A 23260-nucleotide genomic window follows, 5' to 3' on the forward strand; every position below is an offset into this window, starting at 1 on the left:
TTACTATATTAAACCTGGACCTCAAATAGCTTTTTATTGAATGGTTGTCACGAAGAATGGTCATTCAACACAAGTGTAGGTATCAGTTGGACAATGAAAAGATGAGGATTTCAAATTTCATTGGCATAACCAGCTTATTGGCAGAGATTAAGCTACTACACATGACAATATTAGTATATGGAGTAGGACTTACGCCATGTTTAGCAGAGAGGCAAATCATGTCTGTCTGTAGCATTGTATGACATCTTTCTTTATCTGTTTAACCTGTGACTTGGATGTATTGCTGGTTCGAAATTGTAGTATGAAGAAATAGAAGATTTGATACCATGAAATTTTAAGGCTTCAGCTCATAATACCATGGAAAGTTCAATTTCGTCCATAATAATGCCAAATTGTGTCCTGTCAAGTATTTAAAGATTATATTTTAGCTAATGTCTTTTATACATTGACAGTGAAAATTTAAAAAGTTTCACTGTCAACGATACTTTACCTGTAGTAAAAGGTCATTTATCGGTGGTAATTCATGAAAGAAATGTGAAAAAGTATTTGATTAGTCAAGATTGATTTTTTATAAGGGCAAAGGTGCAAATATACCCCTCAACTTTGCGATTTAGAGCAGATATACCCCTCGTTACAAATGTGGTGTATATATACCCCTCGTTACAAATGTGGTGTATATATACCCCTCGTTACAAAAGTGGTGTATATATACCCCTGTCGTTACAAAATGGTGCAAATACCCCTACCGTTACAAAATGGTGCAAATATACCCTTTTCGCTAACGAAATTTTTTGTCAAAAATCATTGAGTTTATTTTTTAATTAAAAAAATGGCACGTGACTTTAAAAAAATGTCTACCCATTTTTTTGAGTTGACATACTCTTTTAAAGCCACAAAGTAATTTTTTTTCCTGGTGGGTGGGTCTAATTCATTTTAAAAAATGGGTCCAGATATGTTATTCCCCAACTGCTTCAAGCCACTCCACAATCCTGTTCTCTGTTGAGCTTCATTTTTGGCATACACAATAGTAAAGTCAGTGGCAAAGTTGGTAGCAGGATCTTGTATTTGACAATGGATGAACTGCTCCTTAACCTATAGAACTTGTACTTGTACATGAGATTTCCAAAACAACCACACTCTACCATTTGGTGCCATAGGATAATTACAACAAGTGCTCTACCCTTGTGCAATTTTTCTGAGAATTCCTTGAGACTTATGCTCCTGCACCCTTGTCTCTAAACAACCAAACACATCAACTCTGTGCTTATTCAGAAATAGGGACACTTCCTTCTGTTTTTGGGGCTGATTGAGCCCCATAACATTCCATGTTGCTATGATCATGAGGGATTGAGAGTACCCCTAGGGTCTCCAGGTTTACCAATAGCAGCAGTGATGGTCTTATCCTGGAGACAAGCAAATCTGTTATCACTAACAATAGTCATTTGAGATGTGGTAGCAGTCTGGGGCTGGTTACCTTGACTCCCACTAATATCCTGAGTAACTACTTGTGGAGGAGGTTCTACAATTGTGTCCTCAGCCTCTAGTGGTGGTGGAGCAGTAGTAGTGTTTATTGCTCCACCAACCCCTAAATGCTCATCATCCTTAGCTTTCCAATCTTGCCTAGGAGTTCTGTTCCTTCTTCTATTTCTCCTCCTCCTTTTTCTAGGAGCCTCTTGAAAATCATCCACCCTTGTCACTTCTTTCTCACCCATCTAGCAGTCTTCCAAGGTATGCCCAAATCTCATACAACAAGTGCAGAATTTAGGTCGCCAATCATAGTCAACTGGTTGAGTGAAAACACCTTTAGAAGTAGTGATTTCAATGGACTCAACTAGAAGTTGTGAAACATCAGCATTAACCAAGACTCGAGCATATGAAATTCGTTCCATCTCAGCAGTGTACTTATCTGTATACATAGGTCGCGCCACAGTGCTGGCTATCTTGCTCAAAGCCTCAACAGACCAGTACCCAACTGGGAGTCCTCAGAATATCACCCAAAGGGGTATGTTTGTTAAACAATTAGGGTTAAATTCAAAATCAAGCTCCCAATTCTGGACGATGAATGGTTTATTGTGAAAAGAATAAGGATCCCCCAAGAGTATCTTCTCACAATCTTCAACATTTGTAAATCTAAAAATGAAATACCCAGAATCATGAGCAAGAACTTGTGGTTTCACTATACCAGGCCAAGCACAAGAGATGTAAGCTTCCATCGTTTTCATATACGGTGTATCCCCTACCATAAACCCTATCAAAGCATGTTCCCAGTATGCACGTTATGATTAGATATCATCATCCTCAATTGTAACACATAATTTTCCATGTTTCGTAGTTGAAGCAACATAGGATAGAGGTTTACCTTTTTGCAGCAATCGGTTTTCTCGAAAATTCTTTTTCTCCGTCGGCGTAGGTTGCGTTATGATGTTCGGCCTAAAAATGCATATATTTAGCTATTAGTTGCCTCACATTTTAATACTTTTAGTTGTTTTTTGAATATAAATTATATTGTTTTGTGCTTAATATTATATTTTATTTTGTAGAAATAAAGAATTGTAAAATTGAAGTGATTTGGAGCAAAATTAAATAAAAAATGGAAGAAAAAGAAAAACAGAGCCAATGGAAAAATAGTCACGTTGAAGTTGAAAAAGAAGAGAAACAGCAAGGGGGGACATGATGCTGGACTTATGATTGGAAGCAATTAAAGGATACAAAGTAAAAGCAAAGAATCAGAGGAATTGAAAAGGAGGAAAAAAACGTACCTGAGGAACAACAGTTGGTGACGCACAGCCAACGCGAGCTAAAGTGGTTTCTGAATATATTTGGCCTTCAGTCCGTTTATTTTTCCTGTCTGAGTTGGATTTGGTTTTTAAAAAGCCCAAGCCTTTTGGTATCCTATAAATACATATTCTACAGGGTTTTTACATAACTTTGGATAGCTTGAAACCCTTAGTTCATAACTTTAGACTTAGAGAGAGCTTGGAGCCGCCGTGGAGGCTATAGTTACAGGGTTTTATCTTCTCTTCTCTGTAACACTTATTTTGATATTTTTATTCGGATGATTTGTTGTTTTTCCTCTATGTCTATGTGGAGCTAAACTCTTTAGTTGGGCTTTGACACAAACATGAAAGTTGACGTTTGATTATCGTTTCTATCTATTGATTTTCTATCTTTGGGTTATTTATTTATTCTTGGTCTTAATTGTTTGATTACTTGATCACTAATTGAACACTATCGTGGTGCGGGAATTGACTTGAGAAAGGAATTCACGCACGTAATAAGAATAAATAGAGTTTGTTCAATTTAATCGTTTCGCACCGAGGATAGAGATATACCCTTTAGCCCTACTTAGTTGAATACGGAGAAATAAATGCGTTCTTGCTACCTCTGACGACCATAGAGATATAGGCGTTATAGTAGCATCTACAGGCTTGTGAGTAGTTCGAGAGAATATCATAAAGTTACAATTAACCCATCAACTAGTAACCCATAGGTAGAACGATTTGAAAACTCAACTGGATTGTTAGTGGTCATAGCCCTAGATCTATATCTTCTCCGATAAAAATTTGTTCTTTCTTGGTTGAAGTTCATTATTTGTTTTCTTTTATTTTTAATTAGTTTACAAATATAATTTGGATTTTATTTCTTGTTTAGATAATTAGCATTAGTTTAATTTGATAAATAGTTAATTATAAGTCTCTGTGGGATCGATATCTAGACTTAAAAATCCTATATTACTTGTACGACCACGTATACTTGCGTGTGCGTTTGGGAGCAAGACGTTAAAGTTGTCGCTTCAGAGAATTGAAGGTGACGAGCCGCCGTATGCTCCCGCAGCACTAAAATCCTGAAGACTAATTGAATTTTGTGAATCGGAGTCAGACCCAAAACCCTCGACCTCCTCAGGAGTTGATTGAAATTGAGGAGAGAGGAAGCTTCCAAAAGTGATAATAGGTAGTTGGTAACTAGAGCCATCGCCCGGCGTAGCCAATTTTGCCGTGAGCAGTGGGAGTCATGTTTTCCGTTCTCTAGGCGCACGTTAGCAAACCGTGCTTATCGTGCATTGAGAGAGAAAACATTACCTTATTGATACCAAAAGTGATCATTCCAAGATTGATTTTTTATAATAAAAGTTAACAAAATTATTTTATGTTTTTCTCATGACCGCGCTAGTATCTCTCTAGAAAAGGCATAACAACTAGAAGCAACGACACAAAAAGCTCATACTCCCTCCGTTCCAAAAAGATTGTCCTCTTTTGACTTGACACAAAATTTAAGAAATAAAGGAAGACTTTTAAAATGTGTGATCCAAATTAAGCGTTAGATATTTGTGTGGTTATAAATCATCTCATAAAGTTAAATTTTATTTTTAAATATAGAAAAGAGATAATTTTTTTGGAACAAACTAAAAAAAAAAAAAAAAAGGACGACAATTTTTTTGTGACGGAGGGAGTATAACTTTTCAGCGGAACACCAACTCCAAATTTTCAGCATAACAATAATAAATAGTACACAATAACAACATCAACAAAAACACAAAACAAAAGCAACAAAAGCGAAAGCAGCAGCAAAATTTTAGTTTGGATTCATCAATTGGATCGAAAAATCGAAAAAGCCTAACCTTGATAATGGAATCTCGAGTTCACAGCATACTTTGAACGGAATTTAAAGCAAGGAAAGAACGGTAAAATTTAGGAGTTGGGAGTAATTTTGATTTTCAAAAATAACAAGTGAAAATCTAATCAGTTTCTATTTACCCCTTTTTAACTTTTTAATTCTGACACCCAAATTTTTCCTATTTGTAATTTGACCCTTATATAATTCCCCTGGCTCCAATCACTGTGACACTCAACGCCAACTTCTTGTTAAGGTCAGTCCCATTAAATCTCTTTCTTCTTTTTCAACATGGCTGTCACTTTTTGCTAATCTTTAATTTCTTGATTTGCTGTTTTTAGCTGACAATTGTAGTCTTTTCTTTTTTGAATAATGGGTTATGGGTGAATGGATTTATCCACATTGAACTTAGACCACATCTCCTAAATGATTGTTATTATCTTTGATTTCTTGATTTGCTGTTTTTAGCTGAAATACTATTAAAGATATTGATAATTCGTGTGAAGGCCAAAGGTATTATATTTCTAAGCTAAAGTTTTTAAGCCCACTGTGAAAGCCAAAGATTGGTTAGGATTTAGGAATATAGCAATAGGGAATCTTGGGGTGCGGCTCTTCCCCGGACCCTGCTAATGCGGGATGCTTTGTGCATCGGGTTGCCCTTTTACCAATAGGGGTATCTTGCCTTCAATTCCAAATGCAAGATGAAGGAGACTTGGGGAGATTTTCTTCATAGGTCCTAGGGATTGTCATTCTACCTATAGTGCAAAAAGGAAAGAGAGTTTCTTGGGAGAGGAAGCACTTAATAGCATAAAAATATTTTGGTCAGAAATGGAACTGATGGAAGCAAGAATATAATTTTGTGAAAATGTTTCTATAATCTCGATCCAATCTAAACAATTCTGTCTTGAATCTTCATTATTGGTGTATGGTACCTAAGTTTAGATTCTTCTAGGGGAAATTGAAAGTACTGAAGGAAAAAATATAGCTGCTACAAATGTCATGAGTGAAGAAACAATAGTTGGGTTTACGTCTTAAGGCATTGACCGCAAGGATATGTGGTAGAGTGAGGAGTAAAAAGAAAGAAGCTAAGGAGGCGATTAGCGAAGTTTGGATAAAGCCTTAGATGACTTATACCAGCAGTAAGGGATGTAAGAAGGCGAGAAAGAAATGTATAAGCTAACCAAGTTAAGTATATTAAAGAGGATTTCAACAAGTTTTGACTGGAAAAAATAAGATCGAACAAAGGTGAAAATGCGATTACGAGCAATTGTTCAATACAACTCATGAGAATAACTTTACAAATATTCATACATCCGGTACAAATAGAAACCTTAAATGAACTCGTGGAATCAGATCGAGTAAAGTTGATGATGGCATGAATGAGATGTATAAAAACATGTCATTGAGATGGAATCTATAGTGAGGTTCGGAAGTTCCTTGGAAAGATTGGAATAGTATAATTAACCAAGTTTTTCAATGTTATATTATGGCGTGCGAAGATGCTAAATAAATCGAGAGAGAGAGAGAGAGCGAGAGTTGATTCCGATAGATAAAACAGAGGAGATATTTAAAATTGTTGCAAGCCATGGTGGTATTGAACTTACATCGCGTACAACACAACTATTGGAAAGAGTGATACAACATTGACTTAGCGGCATTATAACGGTAGAGAACCAGCTTGGTTTGCCTGGTAGATTAATTAAAGTGGTTATATTTTTACAAAGTAGGTTGATGGAAATCACTAGGAAAAGGAAGAAGGATCTCCATGTCTATTCACAGACTTCGCAAAGGTACATGATTGAGTACCAAGAGAAGTCTTACTGGGTAATTGAGAAGAATTGCATCCATATCAAGTATATAAACGACATAAATGATATATATGAAGGAACCATCACAAGTGTGAGAATGGTTGGAAGAGATACAATGTAGTTCTCACAACTGTAGCCTGTAGGTTACACCAGGAATAAGTCTTGAATCTGACATGTTTAGCTGAGGATGAGAATCAGTAGTGTACGTAATGACGTTCTAATTTTTACGTAATTGAAGAAAATTAGCGGAGTAGTCAACTAAAACATTCGAATTATGAAAAAGGTACTCTACAAAGTAAAGGTTTTAGGATAAGTAGAAGACAAAGCACATCTTATCAGCGGACTAGCCATCCATTTTTTCTTCTTTTGGAAGCTACAGTGAACATTATTTCAATTGTCAAAAGAAAATTATGTCAAGACTAAGAAAAGAGTAAGCATCTTAACTAAACCATTCCATCTGCTAAAGGTAAATTCTGATTCATTTTAAGAACAAGAGGCTTCATTTGACAAGTGGCACCAGGTGCTACTATCTATTCCGGTCTGGTGCAATGCTTGGTGAATTGGAAATCTAATCATAAGTATTGTATTGAATATTTATGAAGGGCTTTCTTCTGCTATTCACAGCCTCTATGGGTAGATTTTCCTGTCTTTAAGACAACCATAGTAGTATTTGGGTAAAGTATTGAGAGAAAAAGCCCAAAAATATCCCTTGTCTTTGGGGTTAGACTTAAAATGGCCCCTTATATATAAGCTAGAGCTCTAATAATCCCTTAAGTTTGCATCAACGAAACACTTTTAGTATTCTCTAACAGAATGTGTAGTATTAATGGAAGTTGGTCATGGCTGTTTATTCCGGTAGAAACCACCAACAAGAAGAACTGATAAGGATTTTGACTTTAATAATGCGAGATAAGGTCCTAACAGGAAAACAATTTGGCTACTTCTTTATTGGTAAATACTTACTCGTCGATATGATATCAAAGGGCATGACTCAACAACGACCCCTTCACTAGAAGCCAAGCTAGGGAACTCCCAAGCGTCGCAAGGGATGTTCGTGAAAAGAGAGGCCTTAGAGACCGTTAAAGAACACCAAACAAAGATATACAACATTTGGATGATTGCTTGGATGCGTGAAGAAGACGAAGGAAGCAATGAGGAAATTACGGTCCATCAAATGTTGACGGAGGTTTTACGGACCGTAAAAGGTGGTCATAATTCAAGCAGAAGAATTGCAGTCTCTGTTACCGATTTACTGTACATTCTACGGACCGTAAAACATTTGACGCCCCGTAAATGTCACCATAAAACAACTTATGGGAATTGCAGTTTTTGTTACCGATTTACGGTACATTATACGGATCGTAAAACATTTGACGGACGTAAATGTCACCGTAAAACAGCTTATGGGAATTACCAGTTCTACGACGCGAAGTATGGACCGTATAAATATTTACGGTCCGTAAAAGAGCCATGACGGGACAGATTTTCCAATTAAGGCTATCTTTGCAAGGTCACTTTTGGACCTAGTTTGTAATAATTCCCCAACACAATATATAGTGCCTTGAGGTTTAGAATAGTTAGATTTTGCTGAATTGAGAATTGATATTATTCAATATAGTTTGTTTGGCTTACTAGCCCTAGTTTGAGAGTTAGTTTGTAGAGTGTGATTTCATTGTTGCTAATGAAAACCTTGTCCTTAAAATTCATGAAGAGTTGTTCACTTGTGGATATCAATCGAATGTCTCTTGCGCTCGAATTTCACTAGTATAGGTTCAAATTGTTAGAATAAGTTAGGAGGATTTGGGTTCTCGTATCGAGTTTGCCTAATAATTCTCTTCTAATTTGGGTCTTGCTTCTATCTTCTTCTCTTCTCATCCCCAATTTCTTCTATCTTTAATTCTGCATTTTCCTTGTGTTTGTGATTCTTAGAGTTGCCCTTTTAGGAATCCTATCATTTGGTATCAGAGCTTAAGCTAGAGTATTGTTCCCACAATTCTCAATCCTATGTTCTTTTGATTTGAAAATTTTAAAAATATGAAAATTTCAAAAAATCCAAAAAATATGTGTTGTGTTTTGACCGAAATTGATTGAAGATTTGAGTTCATTGGTATCAATTCTATTTAGATACAAAATTTCAAGCAATTTGGTTGAGTTTGGGTTGAACCACCATTGAAGACTTTCAAGTTTTGAAGAACACAAATTGGGTTAGTGAAAATTAGTGGTTAGTTGGGTTCAATTTCTATTGGGTCTTGTTCTCCTAGCAAAAGGGAGCTTAGATCTGAAATTTGGTGGAAATTGGAGTTGATTTGACCCTAGCCATTAATTTGGCTGTTCATCAATTGTTCATCAATGTTCTTCATGGTTTGTTGAAGAAGAAAACAAAAAGGGAAGGTTTAATCCAAAGTTTCAAGTAAAAAGTTAATTTTTGGATCCGAAAGAAGCAAAACTAGGTTTGAGTGGGCCCAAGTACAATTCCCAATTCAGATTTAGAAGCCCAAAGTACAAAGGACGAATCCAAGGACGAAATCACTGAAGAGATTTTACGGAGTAAAGTACGGACCATAAAATCATTTACGGCCCGTAAAAGTGGCGTAAAATTCAGGTTCAATTTTCCAACTCTTTGAACTATTCTATGGTCACTCAGAACTTTAACGGACCGTAAAATCAAGCACTCAGACCGTAAAACAAAAGTACGGACCGTATTTTATTATAAGGATCGTAAAAACTGGGCGTCGATTTACGGTTTGAAAATTCAATTTCTTCTTTTCTTAAAACTTTAATTCTTTGACACTCCTAACTAATTAACAACTAGTAATCGATCTTACTTGTTTGTTAACTAGTTTTTGAGTCCGATTTCATTTCGTGCTAATTTCTTCGAGCTTTGTTTGTTTTATCTCGTTGAAAGCTCTTTGGCTCTATCCGTTAGATTTTGAGTCGTCCGTCTTTCATTTAACAAAGATCTATTCCTCCACTAAGGCTTAATAACCTTTTGAATTGATTGGACGAAGGTTTATTACCAACTTTGGAAAGAACATTAGAGTGAGGTAAGGATTGAGCGCTAAACACGAGTGACGAGAGGAACTTTGCTATTAGCATTGTTTGTTGAGTTTTGCAGGTACGATGTCTAATTCCGGCGAACATTTCCACGGAGGGGATGATCCAATGTCCATGGTGAATTCCATGGCTCTATTTCTAAAGGAGTTAGCGGGGTTGAAGGCGGAAGTAGGTGGAATGAAGGAGCAAGTAGGTCGTTTGGAATTTAGAGTGGGGCAAGTGGAGCATGCAAGTCGAGTGGGCACTCCCCAATCCAAAGGTGGTGACGAAACGAGTAAGAACCCGGGAACATCTCCGACTCTTACTCCGAGAAAAGTGCATACGATGTGCCTTCCCACCCTCACCCCTTCACCTATCCAAAAGACACCACACCACCAACAATCTACTCCCCAAGATGCCAACACCCAAGCCTATGTGAGGCGAACCAACCCCCAAACATACCCCCAGGTATATCGCCAAACCCAAGATGAACCAACACCCCAAAGAACCCCACAAAACTTACCCTCAATTACCACAACAACTCCCACAAGACCCGTACCAACACCAATTCCAAAACCCTCTTTATGATGAAGAAGTAGAAGAGGTTGCTCAAGAAAGATGGTCGGATGAACCACGATATTTAGGGAGACATGGCTTTATTGCTAATCGGGGAAGAGGTAGGCAAGGAGGCTATGAGAGGCCCCAAGGATATGAGGAGCGGGGTAGATGGTAAGCATATAAGGATCGGGGTGATCATGAGAGGAATTTGAATACCATGAAAGTGAATCTTCCAACATCCAAGGGAAGTAGTGATCCAGAAGAATTCCTCTAGTGGAAGCTCCAAAGTGAGAATCTTTCTCACCAACAACATTTCGGATGCTTTAAAGGCAAAGTATGCCCTCGCGATTTGAGGTACGCGTCCACTTGGTGCGGGAGTCCGAAAGCGGAAAGAGCTCAATAACATATCTATGATGTTCCTACTTGGCAAGAGTTGCTTAAGCTCATGGAAGCATGATATGTGAAACCCGACTACTACCAAGGAGTTATAAAGAAGGTGTACATGCTAAGGCAAGGTAGTAAGAGTTTAGAAGAGTGCTTCGATAAGTCCACGATCGAAGAACACTTGAACTACACCGTGGTAAGATTTGTAGCCAATTTGAACCATGAAATCTCCAAACCAATGAGGCTACAAACTTATAGAAGTTTAGAGGAAGCTTTTCATGATGCTTCCAAGGTTGAAGCGGATTTGAAAGAAGACAAGTCGTACAAGGCAAAGGTTACTTCATCTTCTACCTGGAGTAAAAATAAAGACAAGTGGAAATCTTCATCTACATGGGAAAAGCCCAAGACCACCGCTCAAACTCCTCAACACAAAGTCGACTACAAGACTAAGATAGACGACAAGACAAAAGGAGGTAACAATGCTAAAGCTATTTTTTCTCGTCCTTCTACCATCCAATGCTTCAAATGCCAAGGTAGAGGACATATTGCAAGTGAGTGTCCTAATAGGAGGTCAATTGTGGCCTTGTATAATGGGTACCGTACCGATGAGGAAGAAGAGGATAGAGTTGATAGTGATGATGAGGGAGAAAAGAGTGAGCATGAGGGAGATTTTGAGGGTAATGATGAGGGGAGAATGGACGAAAGGGTAGACTTTGCTTGTGTAGTACGACGAGCCAGGGGTGCAATTGTGAGGGAAGAGCTTGATCAAAGAGAGAATTTATTTCATGGTAGATGCAAAATAGGAGATAGGTGTGTTCCTTGATTATTGATGGTGGGAGTTGCACCAATGCGGTGAGCTGAACCTTAGTGGAACACATGAAGTTTACTACAAGGAAGCATCCTAGTCGTTACAAGCTCGAATGGTTCAATGAATGTGGTGAATTGAGGGTGACCAAGCAAACCGTTATTAAGTTTAGCGTTGGTAAATATCATGATGAGATGTTATGTGATATTGTGCCAATGAACGCTTGTCATTTGTTGCTTGGGAGGCCTTGGCAATTTGATAGGGATGCTCAACATAGTGGAAGATCCAACAAATACTCGTTTGTGTTGGAGGGTCGAAAATATACCCTTGCACCATTAACCCCCTATCAAGTTAGCGAAGATTATTGAATCATGAAGGAACTCCGAGAGAGAGTTCAAAGGGAGGAAATGGAGAAGCATGAAAATGAGGCTTTACTTACCTAACGAGAGAAAGGGTTGACACTTGAGAATTCCAAAATGTGCATGGTTGCCAAGCCAAGCAATTGTTTGAAAGGGGTTGATGAGAGGCACTTCATGGTGTGTCTTGTCAACAAAGATCTTTTATTGCATACTAACCAAGATACTAGCACTTTGCCTAGTATCATGACTTCTCTTTTGCAGGATTATGATGAGCTATTTCCTGAAGAAATGTCCAAGGGTTTGCCTCCATTGAGGGGAATTGAGCACCAAATTGATTTTGTGCCCGGTTCTCAAATTCCAAACAAGCCGGCCTATAGGAGCAATCCGGAGGAAACTAAAGAGTTGCAAAGGCAAGTTAAGGAGCCCCTTGGAAAGGGTCTTGTCAAAGAAAGTCTTAGTCCATATGCCGTTCTGGTGATTCTAGTTCCAAAGAAAGATGGCACTTGGAGGATGTGCATTGATTGTAGAGCCGTCAACAAAATAACGGTAACGTATCGACATCCTATTCCTAGACTTGATGACATGTTGGATGAGGTTTGTGGCTCGAGTGTGTTTTCTAAAGTTGATCTTAGAAGTGGCTATCACCAGATTCGAATGAACCCCGGTGATGAGTGAAAAATAGCCTTCAAGACCAAGTTTGGTCTCTATGAGTGGCTTGTTATGCCCTTCGGCCTAACCAATGCACCTAGCACCTTCATGCGGTTGATGAACAATGTCTTAAAATCCTTTATCAATAAATTTGTCGTGGTCTACTTTAATGGCATCCTTGTATATAGCAAATCTATTGAAGAACATGTGGGCCACTTGAGGCAAGTATTTGATGTCTTGTTGCGTGAAAGGTTGTTTGCTAATCTTAAGAAGTGTTCCTTTTGCATTGATAAAGTGGTATTCTTGGGTTTTGTTGTGAGTGTGAATGGTGTGGAGGTTAATGAAGAAAATGTGGAATTGATTAGAACTTCGCCTACCACCAAAAATGCAACCGATGCATGGGTTAGCAAGTTTTTATCGACGATTTGTGAAAGGGTTTAGTACCATTGCGTTCCCCTTAACCGAGCTAATTAAAAAGGATGTTCCTTTTGTTTGGGGTGATGCACAAGAGAAAGCATTCCAAGAGTTGAAGTCTATGTTGAGTTCTTCTCCTTTGTTACAATTACCTAATTTTGAGAAGACCTTTGAATTGAATGTGATGCTTCGGGAGTTGGTATAGGTGGAGTATTGATGCAAGAGGGCAAACCATTGGTTTTCTTTAGTGAAAAGCTAAAAGGGGCGTCGTTGAACTGCTCGGCTTATGACAAGGAGTTGTATGCGCTTGTGAGAGTGTTGGCTCATTGGCAACACTACTTATGGCACAAAGAGTTCGTGATTAGATCGGACTATGAATCCTTGAAGCACTTGAAGAGTCAATCGAAGCTAAACAAGAGGCATGCAAAGTGGGTGGAGTTCATAGAAACATTCCCTTATGTGATCAATTAGAAACGAGGTGAGGAGAATGTAGTAGCGGGTGCTCTTTCTAGAAGATTTGTATTGCTCAACACCATGGCTTCTAGAATGATGGGATTTGAGAGTCTCAAAGGGTTTTATGCCCAAGATCCCGACTTCAAGGACATATCTGAGGAGTTGACTCAAAGGAAGAGGGTTGACCCGTTCCAATTAGTTGATGGGTTCTTGTTCAAGGATGGTAGAGTGTTTGTTCCTATGAGCTCATGGAGAGAGCTATTTGTCAAAGAAGCTCATAGTGGTGGAATGATGGGACACTTTGATGTGTCCAAGACGCTTGACATCCTCATGGAACAAATCTATTGGCCCAAAATGAAACATGATGTGGAGAAGCTTTGCAGACAATGCTTGGAATGCAAGCAATCAAAATTGAAGACTCGTCCTCAAGGTTTGTACAGTCCCCTTCCCACTCCTAATGGTCCTTGGATAGACATTTCCGTGGATTTTGTTTTGGGTCTTCCAAGAACCAAAAGGGGACATGGTAGCATTTTTGTCGTGGTAGATCGATTTTCAAAAATGTCTCATTTTATACCATGCCATAAATGTGACGATGCATCTCATGTAGCATCTTTGTTTGTCATGCATGTGCTTAAATTGCATGGAGTACCTCGCACTATTGTTAGTGATAGGGACTCCAAATTTCTCTGTCATTTTTGGAAGAGTCTATGGGGTACACTTAGTGCCAAGCTTTTGTTCTCTACTTCTTGTCACCCTCAAAAGGATGGGCAAACCTAGGTAGTGAATAGGACTCTTGGGAGCATGCTTAGGTGTATGATTAGAGGAAAACCAACTTCTTGGGAGGACCATTTACCTTTGATTGAATTTGCTTATAATCGGTCCCTCATTCCTCTGTTGGCATGACCCCATTTGAAGTTTGTTATGGTTTTAACCCCTTGGTTCCCTTAACCTTAACCCCTTTGTCTAGTGATGTTGTTGTTAGCCTAGATGGAAAGCAAAGGGCGGCCAAGACGATGAAGATTCATGCTAAGGTGAAGGAAAACATGGAGAAAATCAACACCAAGGTGGCGACAAGACAAAACCATGGGAGGAGGAAAGTGTATTTCCAACCCGATGATTAGGTGTGGGTCCATATTCGCAAAGAGAGATTCCCTCAAATGAGGAAGGGAAAGTTGTGCCCAAGAGGAGATGGACCCTTCAAAGTCCTTGAGAAAATCAACGACAATGCCTACAAGATCGGCTTACCAAGTGAGTATAATGTTCGCAATGTAAGTGATCTATCTTCTTGTGTTGTAGGTAATTCTTTAGATTAGAGGACGAATCTTTTCCAAGAAGGGGAGCATGATATGATATCGAAGGGCATGATTCAACGACGACCTTCACTAGAAGCCAAGCTAGGGAACTCCAAGCGTTGCAAGGGATGTTCGTGAAAAAAGAGGCCTTGGAGACCCTTGAAGTACACCAAACAAATATATACAACATTTGGATGCGTGAAGAAGATGAAGGAAGTAATGAAGAAATTACGGTCCGTAAAACCGTTGACGGACCGTAAAAGGTGGTCGTAATTCAAGCAGAAGAGTTGCAGTCTCTGTGAATTGCAGTCTCTGTTACCGATTTACGGGCAAAAGTCTGCCTTAAGGTAGAGGTTTGCCTTAATGCAGAATTTGCCTTAAGGTAGAATAAGGCATATATATATATATATATATTTTTTTTTTTGGCCTTCAGGCGGCCGAACTCTTGCCCGAATAGGCCTAATTTATAAATACATAAATATCATATTAAAATGAAAATCTTATTGAGGTTCAATTTCACTCCACATAGTGGTCAAATTTTGACATAATTGCCAAAATTCCTGTGATTAATTGGTGAATAAACTGTTACTTGTAGGAGCGTGCATAAAAAAATAAAACTAAAGATCTACAGTATTGAACATCATCATGGAATGGCTATATAGGTAAAAAGGATATATCAAGCTTAAAAGGAGAAAATGTATCTAAAAGAAATCTTCAATGATCATAGATAGGTTTGGTAATTAAGATCACTTCTCAAATAACGCAATGTTCCCCTATAATTATTAGTATCAAAATCGTAGTAAAGTGAAATTAACTATTAAACTTCACTAGCAACAAGTACCTCGCAGAACAAACGGTTTTTAAATTACTATTTCAATTGTTTTTTCATATATGAGCACTGCGACAAAGAAATTGGTTTATAGTAAAACATTTTATAGTATTTTCTAAAATCAGCTTGATAGCTAGAGTTGTAAGGGTGGGGGGCAATGCATTTTGTGTAGAATTCCGGTTAGAAAAAGCTATTGGGTCGGGTCCACCCATATAAGAGGTACTAATTAGTTTGTTAGCTCATTAGTATTAACCTATAAATATGTCATTATGGGTGTAGGAAAAATAATAAGTCCTCCTTATGTTTGGAAAACAAGTGATGGCAAGGGTTAGCTATCCAAAAGAGCCCTCATCATCTTTTAGGGATTCTTAGGCAAAAAAAGAATTCATCCGATTCGTGAGGATTCCCGACGATGAGTGACTCAAGTCGTGGTGGTGGCAAAAGTGCTTCCGCGCCGTAGGTCTTCCTAACAAGTATTTTCGATTAAATAGGACATTTCCGAAACATCTTCTAGAAACAAAGTTTCCAAAACTGCTTCCAAAACTAAGCCTAAACCACATCAAAATACAATGTAACAAGTGAATACAAAAATGGTGTGATATATCCGTCTTTTCTAATGGTAGAGTGTATAATGATAAATAAAGTAAATATTGCAGGTGGGCCTATGATTAAAAGTGTGAGAGAGTTGGGCTAGATTTTTTGGGAATTGATCATGAGATATGAGAAGTGGACAATTCTTGGAATTATTCCATTCACCTGTCGGACATATCCTTCAAGTCAATTACTCTATTATGGTATCATAAGATTATACAATAGATATATTCCTGACTTAGCTTATGCTATCCAAGTATATAGTACCACTTCAGACACTTGCTTTGTTGCATTAGCCACCTGCTAGCCTGGGGGTATGCTAAGGACCACAAGCAAAAAAGTTGCCAACTGATCAACTTTCCCTTTCTTGGTTTTATGTGATTTTTCCCTTGTTCACGTGAGGCTTCTGAAGCTGGCTTCTCGAGAACGCCTTTGTATGGTCCCCCTTGAAAAAGACACTATTAAAAAATCTTTAATAGCTTCTCGAGAACGCCTTTCAAAATATTTAGATTCCTCTAGGGGAAATTGAAAGTATTGAAGGAAAAAATATAGCTGCTACAAATGTCATGAGTGAAGAAACAATAGTTTGGTTTACGTCTTAAGTCATTGACCGCAAGAATATGTGGTAGAGTGAGGAGTATGAAGAGCTACTAAGAAAAGAGTGGCATAAAAGTTACCAAGAGCAAAAGACGGAAAATCTTGGAAGAGTATAAGAGTAAAAAGAAAGAAACTAAGGAGGCGATTAGCGAAGTTGGATAAAGCCTTAGATGACTTATACCAACAATAAGGGATGTAAGAAGGCGAGAAAGAAATGTATAAGCTAACCAAGTTAAGTATATTAAAGAGGATTTCAACAAGTTTTGACCGGAAAAATAAGATCGAAGAAAGGTGAAAATGCGATTACGAGCAATTGTTCAGTACAACTCATGAGAATAACTTTACAAATATTCATACATCCGGTACAAATAGGAACCTTAAACGAACTCGTGGAATCAGATCGAGTGAGGTTGATGATGGCATGAATGAGATGTATAAAAAACATGTCATTGAGATGGAATCTATAGTGAGGTTCGGAAGTTCCTTGGAAAGATTGGAATAGTTTAAGTAACTAAGTTATTCAATGTTGTATTATTGCGCGCGAAGATGCTAAATAAGTCGAGAGAGAGAGAGCGAGAGTTGATTCCGATAGATAAAACAGAGGATATATTTAAAATTGTTGCAAGCCATGGTGGTATTGAACTTACATCGGGTACAACACAGCTATTGGAAAGAGTGATACAACATTGACTTAGCGGCATTATAAGGGTAGAGAACCAGCTTGGTTTGCCTGGTAGATTAATTAAAGTGGTTATATTTTTACAAGTAGGTTGATGGAAATCACTAGGAAAAGGAAGAAGGATCTCCATGTGTATTCACAGACTTCGAAAAGGTACATGATAGAGTACCAAGAGAAGTCTTACTGGGTAATTGAGAAGAAATGCATCCATATCAAGTATGTAAACAACATAAATGATATATGGGAAGGAACCATCACAAGTGTGAGAACTGTTGGAAGAGATACAATGTAGTTCTCACAACTGTAGCCTGTAGGTTACACCAGGAATAAGTCTTGAATCTGACATGTTTAGCTGAGGATGAGAATCAGTAGTGTACATAATGACGTTCTAATTTTTACGTAATTGAAGAAATTAGCGGAGTAGTCAACTAAAACATTTGAATAATGAAAAAAGTACTCTACAAAGTAAAGGTTTTAGGATAAGCAGAAGACGAAGCACATCTTATCAGCGGACTAGCCATCCATTTTTTCTTCTTTTGGAAGCTACAGTGAACATTATTTTAATTGTCAAAAGAAAATTATGTCAAGACTAAGAAAAGAGTAAGCACCTTAACTAAACCATTCCATCTGCTGAACGTAAATTCTGATTCATTTTAAGAACAAGAGGCTTCATTTGACAAGTGGCACCAGGTGCTACTATCTATTCCGGTCTGGTGCAATGCTTGGTGAATTGGAAATCTGATTATAAGTTGTGTATTGAATATTTATGAAGGGCTTTCTTCTGCTATTCACGGCCTCTATGGGTAGATTTTCCTGTCTTTAAGACACCCATAGTAGTATTTGGGTAAAGTATTGAGAGAAAAAGCCCAAAAATATCCCTTGTCTTTGGGGTTAGACTTAAACCCCTTATATATAACCTAGAGCTCTAATAATCCCTTAAGTTTGCATCAACGGAACACTTTGGGTATTCTCTAACAGAATGTGTAGTATTAACGGAAGTCGGTCACGGCTGTTTATTCCGGCAGAAACCACCAACAAGAAGAACTGATAAGGATTTTGACTTCAATAATGTGAGATAAGTTCCTAACAGGAAAACAATTTGGCCACTTCTTTATTGGTAATAACTTACCCGCTGATATGATATCAAAGGGCATGACTCAACAATGACCCTTCACTAGAAGCCAAGCTAGGGAACTCCAAGCGTTGCAAGGGATGTTCGTGAAAAGAGAGGCCTTGGAGACCGTTGAAGAACACCAAACAAAGATATACAACATTTGGATGATTTCTTGGATGCGTGAAGAAGACGAAGGAAGTAATGAGGAAATTACGATCCGTAAAACCGTTGACGGACCATAAAAGGTGGTAGTAATTCAAGCAGAATAATTGCAGTCTCTGTTACCGATTTACGGTACACATTACGGACCGTAAAACATGACAACCTGTAAATGTGACCGTAAAACAGCTTATGGGAATTGCCAGTTCTACGACACGAAGTACTAGCCATATAAATATTTACGGTCCGTAAAAGAGCCATGACGGGACAAATTTTCCAATTAAGGCTATCTTTGCAAGGTCACTTTTGGGCCTAGTTCGTAATAATTCCCCAACACTATATATAGTGCCTTGAGGGTTAGAATAGTTAGATTTTGATGAATTGAGAATTAATATTATTCAATATAATTTGTTTGGCTTACAAGCCCTAGTTTGAGAGTTAGTTTGTAGAGTGTGATTTCATTGTTGCTAATGAAAACCTTGTCCTTGAAATTCACGAAGAGTTGTTCACTTGTGGATATCAATTGAATGTCTCTTGCTTTGATTTCAATTAGTATAGGTTCAAATTGTTAGAATAGGTTAGGAGGATTTGGGTTCTCATATCCATGTTTGCCTAATAATTCTCTTCTAATTTGGGTCTTGCTTCTATCTTCTCTTCTCATCCCCAATTTCTTCTATCTTTAATTCCGCACTTTCCTTGTGTTTGTGATTCTTAGAGTTTCCCCTTTAGGAACCCTATCACCCGCAGTCGGTGTTTATTAAATGCTAAAAGTCTCTGTATAAACACATGTTATATATTTATTGGCTTGGTGTAAACACCGAATGCGGGTAGTGGCGGATGCAATGTTAAAGTGCCGGGTTCATCTGCCCAATACTTTCGACTCGGAGCATAAATTTATGTGTAAAATGACTAAATTGCAACAAATAATAGATCTGAACCCATAAGTTTTAAAATACAATGAGTTTGAACCCCTAAAGATTAAATTCAGGATCCGCCTCTGGGTGCGGTAAGTTTTTACCTTCTTTATCCATTGCCACATTGTGCGAACTGTGATGCATCTCCTCATTCAACCACATCCACTCTTTTTCTTTTGTTCCTTCCTTTAGTAGCTTGCCTTCCTGGTTCAACCCCCTAGTCCATCAATATTATGTAGCTTCCTACTTTGGGAGTTTCTCAATAATGATGTGAAGCTTCTAAACCATCTTAAATGCTAATGAATGCCATCATTCTTACAAAGGATTTCATTATTCAATAATCAAAAAGGGATGAATCAATTCCGTGTGTTTGGCTGTAACATATATAGGTCTGTTGTATTTCTGGAGATGGGTTTCTACGGATAATGTATTTTAAATTAAGATCCTATGATTCAGAGTAGTAAGGCATAAAAAGGAAGGCAAAATAAGTATTGCTGCAGATATGATTTTTATGGTGGCTGTCATCTATGCTATTTCAGTATTTCTACATCAATCATTGTTGTGATGCTGTCTTCTTCCAAACTTCAAGCCAATGTATGAAATGATCCTTGATTTACGAAAACCTAAAGTCTTTAACTATAGTTTCCACTTCTAGTCCGACTGCAAATGAAGGATTTAATAAAGTAGTAAAATCCCTTCAATAAATTCCTTTGGTTCTTTTGGTATTTTCTAGATTGTCTCGTGTGGAAAGGTTCAATGGAAGGATAATTAACTTCATTAGACAGCACTCTTAGAAATGTGAGGGGCAAGTCTTTTACATTATGTCCAGGTGTCCAGCATCAGGGAATCATCCTACTACCCATGCATAATTGTTATTTTTCAGTTTGATATAAACATCCTTTTAGTAAACCACGGCCCATAGAGATTCTTAACCTAGAGGCACTTTGAAGCTTGTGCTTCAGAATATAGTTACAATGTGTTCTTTTGGTCTGTTGGAAATGTAGTTCAGGTCCTACCCTTATTTGATTTGTGCTAGTTCTCTTAGACAGCCTTGTGTTGCAGATCTTGTCTCAAGTAATTTCTTTTGGTTTGGCTTTTCTCTTCTCTACCTCCCATTTCGTTGACGGGGTGGGAAAGGGGGATTGTATTTTGGATTAGCGTCTTTGACATACTTCTGGCTCTCCATACTTTTCTATTTGGTACTAGTCCAAATATGCTCATCTCAGTATCCAGAATTGTTTTTTGTTCAGCAGGTCAGCAACTAATGGCAAGGCCAAAATCGGTACCTGTTCCTAAAACTAAGAAAGGTAGTACGGGTGCCTCACAGGTAAACCAGCTGGATGAAGATAGTTGGATAATAGTCAAGAAGCAGAAAGTTACAATTTTGGTCCCACCCCTACCTGCACCTAAGCAGTCCGTGGTGCATAATGCTGGAGAAAGCTTGCTACATGTACCCACAATTAAACCGACTGATACTCAACCAAATCAAGTTGAGATGCATACTGAAGCACACGTAGTTTGTGAAAGGGAGGTGCCAAAGTCCTTGGCACCTGAACTTGCTCTACCAACAGTTGCCAAAGTAGTTCCACAGATAATTTCTCAGTTCCCAAGACCATTGAGGCAAAGTGAGAGGGAGCGTTTAGAAAGTCGACCAATGCCTAGTTTCAGAACTAATAGAACCACTGGTGTTTGCTCCACCTCTAAGATTACCAAGCTATCAATTATCACTGCTGATAGGGGTGCGATGATAAATAAAAGAATTAGAGCAATTAATCTTGAGCGCAAGCTTGAAAGTGCTGGAGGCTTGAGACGTTGGCTGGTTTCTAGGGGATTTGATCATTTTGTCAAAATCTTTCAGACCAAGAGCATCAATAAGTATCAGTTGGCTAATCTGACCATGGAAAAGCTCAAGGAGATGGGTTCACATGCTGTGGGTCCTCGGAGAAAACTGATACATGCTATTGACTGCCTTTGTCATCCATGCTGTTTTGACCATCCATGATCTTACGAGATGAGATGACCATTGTCAATGAGATGCTACTACACACTGATGAGGCATGTGTAACAAGAGTTGTAAATATGTTGTAAATTTTCAGATATTTGATTTGGTGCCACTTGCCTGTAGTAGTATAACAGAATGCAATTGAACCACCTAACAGAAAAATCAACCCCCGCCCCCCCCCCTCTCCCTTTCTAAGAAAAAAAAAAGAATGTTGTTACATCTGAAAGGACTCCATGTCAATATCAATTCACATTTGATGGTTATTTTGGCAAACTGGTCAAAATTTGGATAATGAAGTGCCTCCATAAGGACTTCATCTCAACGGTCATTTGCCCCTATTTTGTATTGGTCTTTAATTTTTGCCCCTCATAACAAACAACTTTCACATGGCATAAGTTTATATTTTCGCATCACAATAACTCACAAGTTATGCTCCACGTCCTTAAAGAACTTATGTCTTGCTAGGCATAAGTTCTATTTTGAAGGGCAAAAATTAAAGAACTGCCCATTTGAAGGACAAACCGTGCGATTTCTTCCTTCAGCTAGGATTCTGAGACAAGGGTAAGATGAAAGACAGTGAAATAGTATTTGAACTTTCTGATTCATCAAACTACGAGGCTGTCAAAGACCATGGAGTACAAGTGTTCAACAAATAATTATTCAAAAGTGTTGTATTACTTAATAGTCGCAAAAAAGTTGTTGAACTAAATTGTGTTCTCTACTAAAACTTGGTGAAGATCTGAAGTTGGTTATGAACGCTCAAGTGCACAACTAGGATTTCATTTTGTCCCATTATGCAACACTGATGTTACCACATACTATCAATGCAAGTGAGTTAGGGAACATTGAAAACTAAACTATTGCTACTTTATAAGGATCAACCAGGCCACTGCTAATTTTTTGTAAGAAATCTTATGCTCTTGTCAAGCATTTGAAGGGGAAAAAAACAATTAATCGGACTCCCACTGTTCTTTTTTCCTTTTTGGGCTTTTTTCTTCTCAAGAGTAACGTTTTTTCATTTTTTTGTGCGGAGTGTCCTTCAAATGCACTGGTCTTTAATTTTTGTCCCTCAAATTGTTGGTCTTTAATTTTTGCCCTTCGCCTAAAACTCCTAGGTTCCGGGTTGGAACCCCCGTTTAGTTAAAAATTTTAAAAAAAATTCGTCAGGTAGAACTTGAATTCGCAAGGCAGAGTTTTGCTCGCGAAAGTCTGCCTTAAGACAGAATTTTGCCTTCAAAACTCTGCCTTAAGGCAGAATTTTGCAAAATTCTGGCCATGCAAACCTCTGCCGCAAGGTAGAATTTTGAAGGCAAAACTCTGCCTCAAGGCAGAATTTTACCTTCAGGCCAACGTGTCTTGCGAATCCAAACTCTACCGTGCTAATTTTTTTTTATTTTTGACTGCGTGGGGGTTCGAACCCGAAACCAAAGAATTTTTAGCGAATCGCAAAAATTAAAGACCACCAATTGGAGGGGAAAAATTAAAGACTACCCCAGCGAAGGGTCATCCTGCAAATTGCCCACATTTTTTTGCACGGATTATCCTTCAAAGGCACTGGTCTTTAATTTTTGCCCCTCAAATTGCTGGTCTTTAATATTTGCCCTTTGCTTAAAAAAGTGGTTGAAAATACCCCGAGATTCTGGGTTCGAACCCCCGCTCAGTCAAGAAAAGAAAAAAATTTCGCAAGGCAGAGTTTCGTATCAAAGTAGGCCTATTCGGGCAAAAGTCTGCCTTAATGCAGCATTTTTCTTAAGGCAGAGGTTTTTTTTTTTTTTTTTTTTTTCACTTTCGCCTTAGCCTTAGGCGGCCTAACTCTTGCCCGAATAGGCCTAATTTATAAATACATAAATATCATATTAAAATGAAAATCTTATTGAGGTTCAATTTCACTCCACATAGTGGTCAAATTTTGACATAATTGCCAAAATTCCTGTGATTAATTGGTGAATAAACTGTTACTTGTAGGAGCGTGCATAAAAAAATAAAACTAAAGATCTACAGTATTGAACA

The 23260-nt window shown here is 38.1% G+C and overlaps 1 protein-coding gene across 2 annotated transcripts; it reads left to right on the forward strand.

Moving 5' to 3' along the window:
* Positions 1–12961: 12961 nt before the first annotated feature.
* Positions 12962–21433, forward strand: LOC132044378 (uncharacterized). Of its 2 annotated transcripts, none has more exons than XM_059434872.1 (2): positions 12962–13503; positions 20499–21433. In XM_059434872.1, exons 1-2 carry the CDS (start codon positions 13155–13157, stop codon positions 21248–21250), a joined length of 1101 nt encoding a protein of 366 aa, XP_059290855.1. In that variant the 5' UTR covers positions 12962–13154; the 3' UTR covers positions 21251–21433. The 2 variants fall into 2 exon arrangements, with proteins under 2 accessions (XP_059290855.1, XP_059290856.1); XM_059434873.1 differs by having other exon boundaries at positions 20502–21433.
* Positions 21434–23260: the final 1827 nt, after the last annotated feature.

Source organism: Lycium ferocissimum, unplaced genomic scaffold, assembly GCF_029784015.1.
Source record: "Lycium ferocissimum isolate CSIRO_LF1 unplaced genomic scaffold, AGI_CSIRO_Lferr_CH_V1 ctg4299, whole genome shotgun sequence".
NCBI lineage: Eukaryota > Viridiplantae > Streptophyta > Magnoliopsida > Solanales > Solanaceae > Lycium > Lycium ferocissimum.

What these genes read in the sequence shown, in the direction of transcription:
- LOC132044378 (XM_059434872.1), top strand. Translation starts at nt 13,155, where the DNA reads ATGGCTTCTAGAATGATGGGATTTGAGAGTCTCAAAGGGTTTTATGCC. An exon ending in ATTGAAGACTCGTCCTCAAG is followed by an intron (nt 13,504 to 20,498) that starts GTTTGTACAGTC and finishes TTTTTTGTTCAG; the next exon opens with CAGGTCAGCAACTAATGGCA.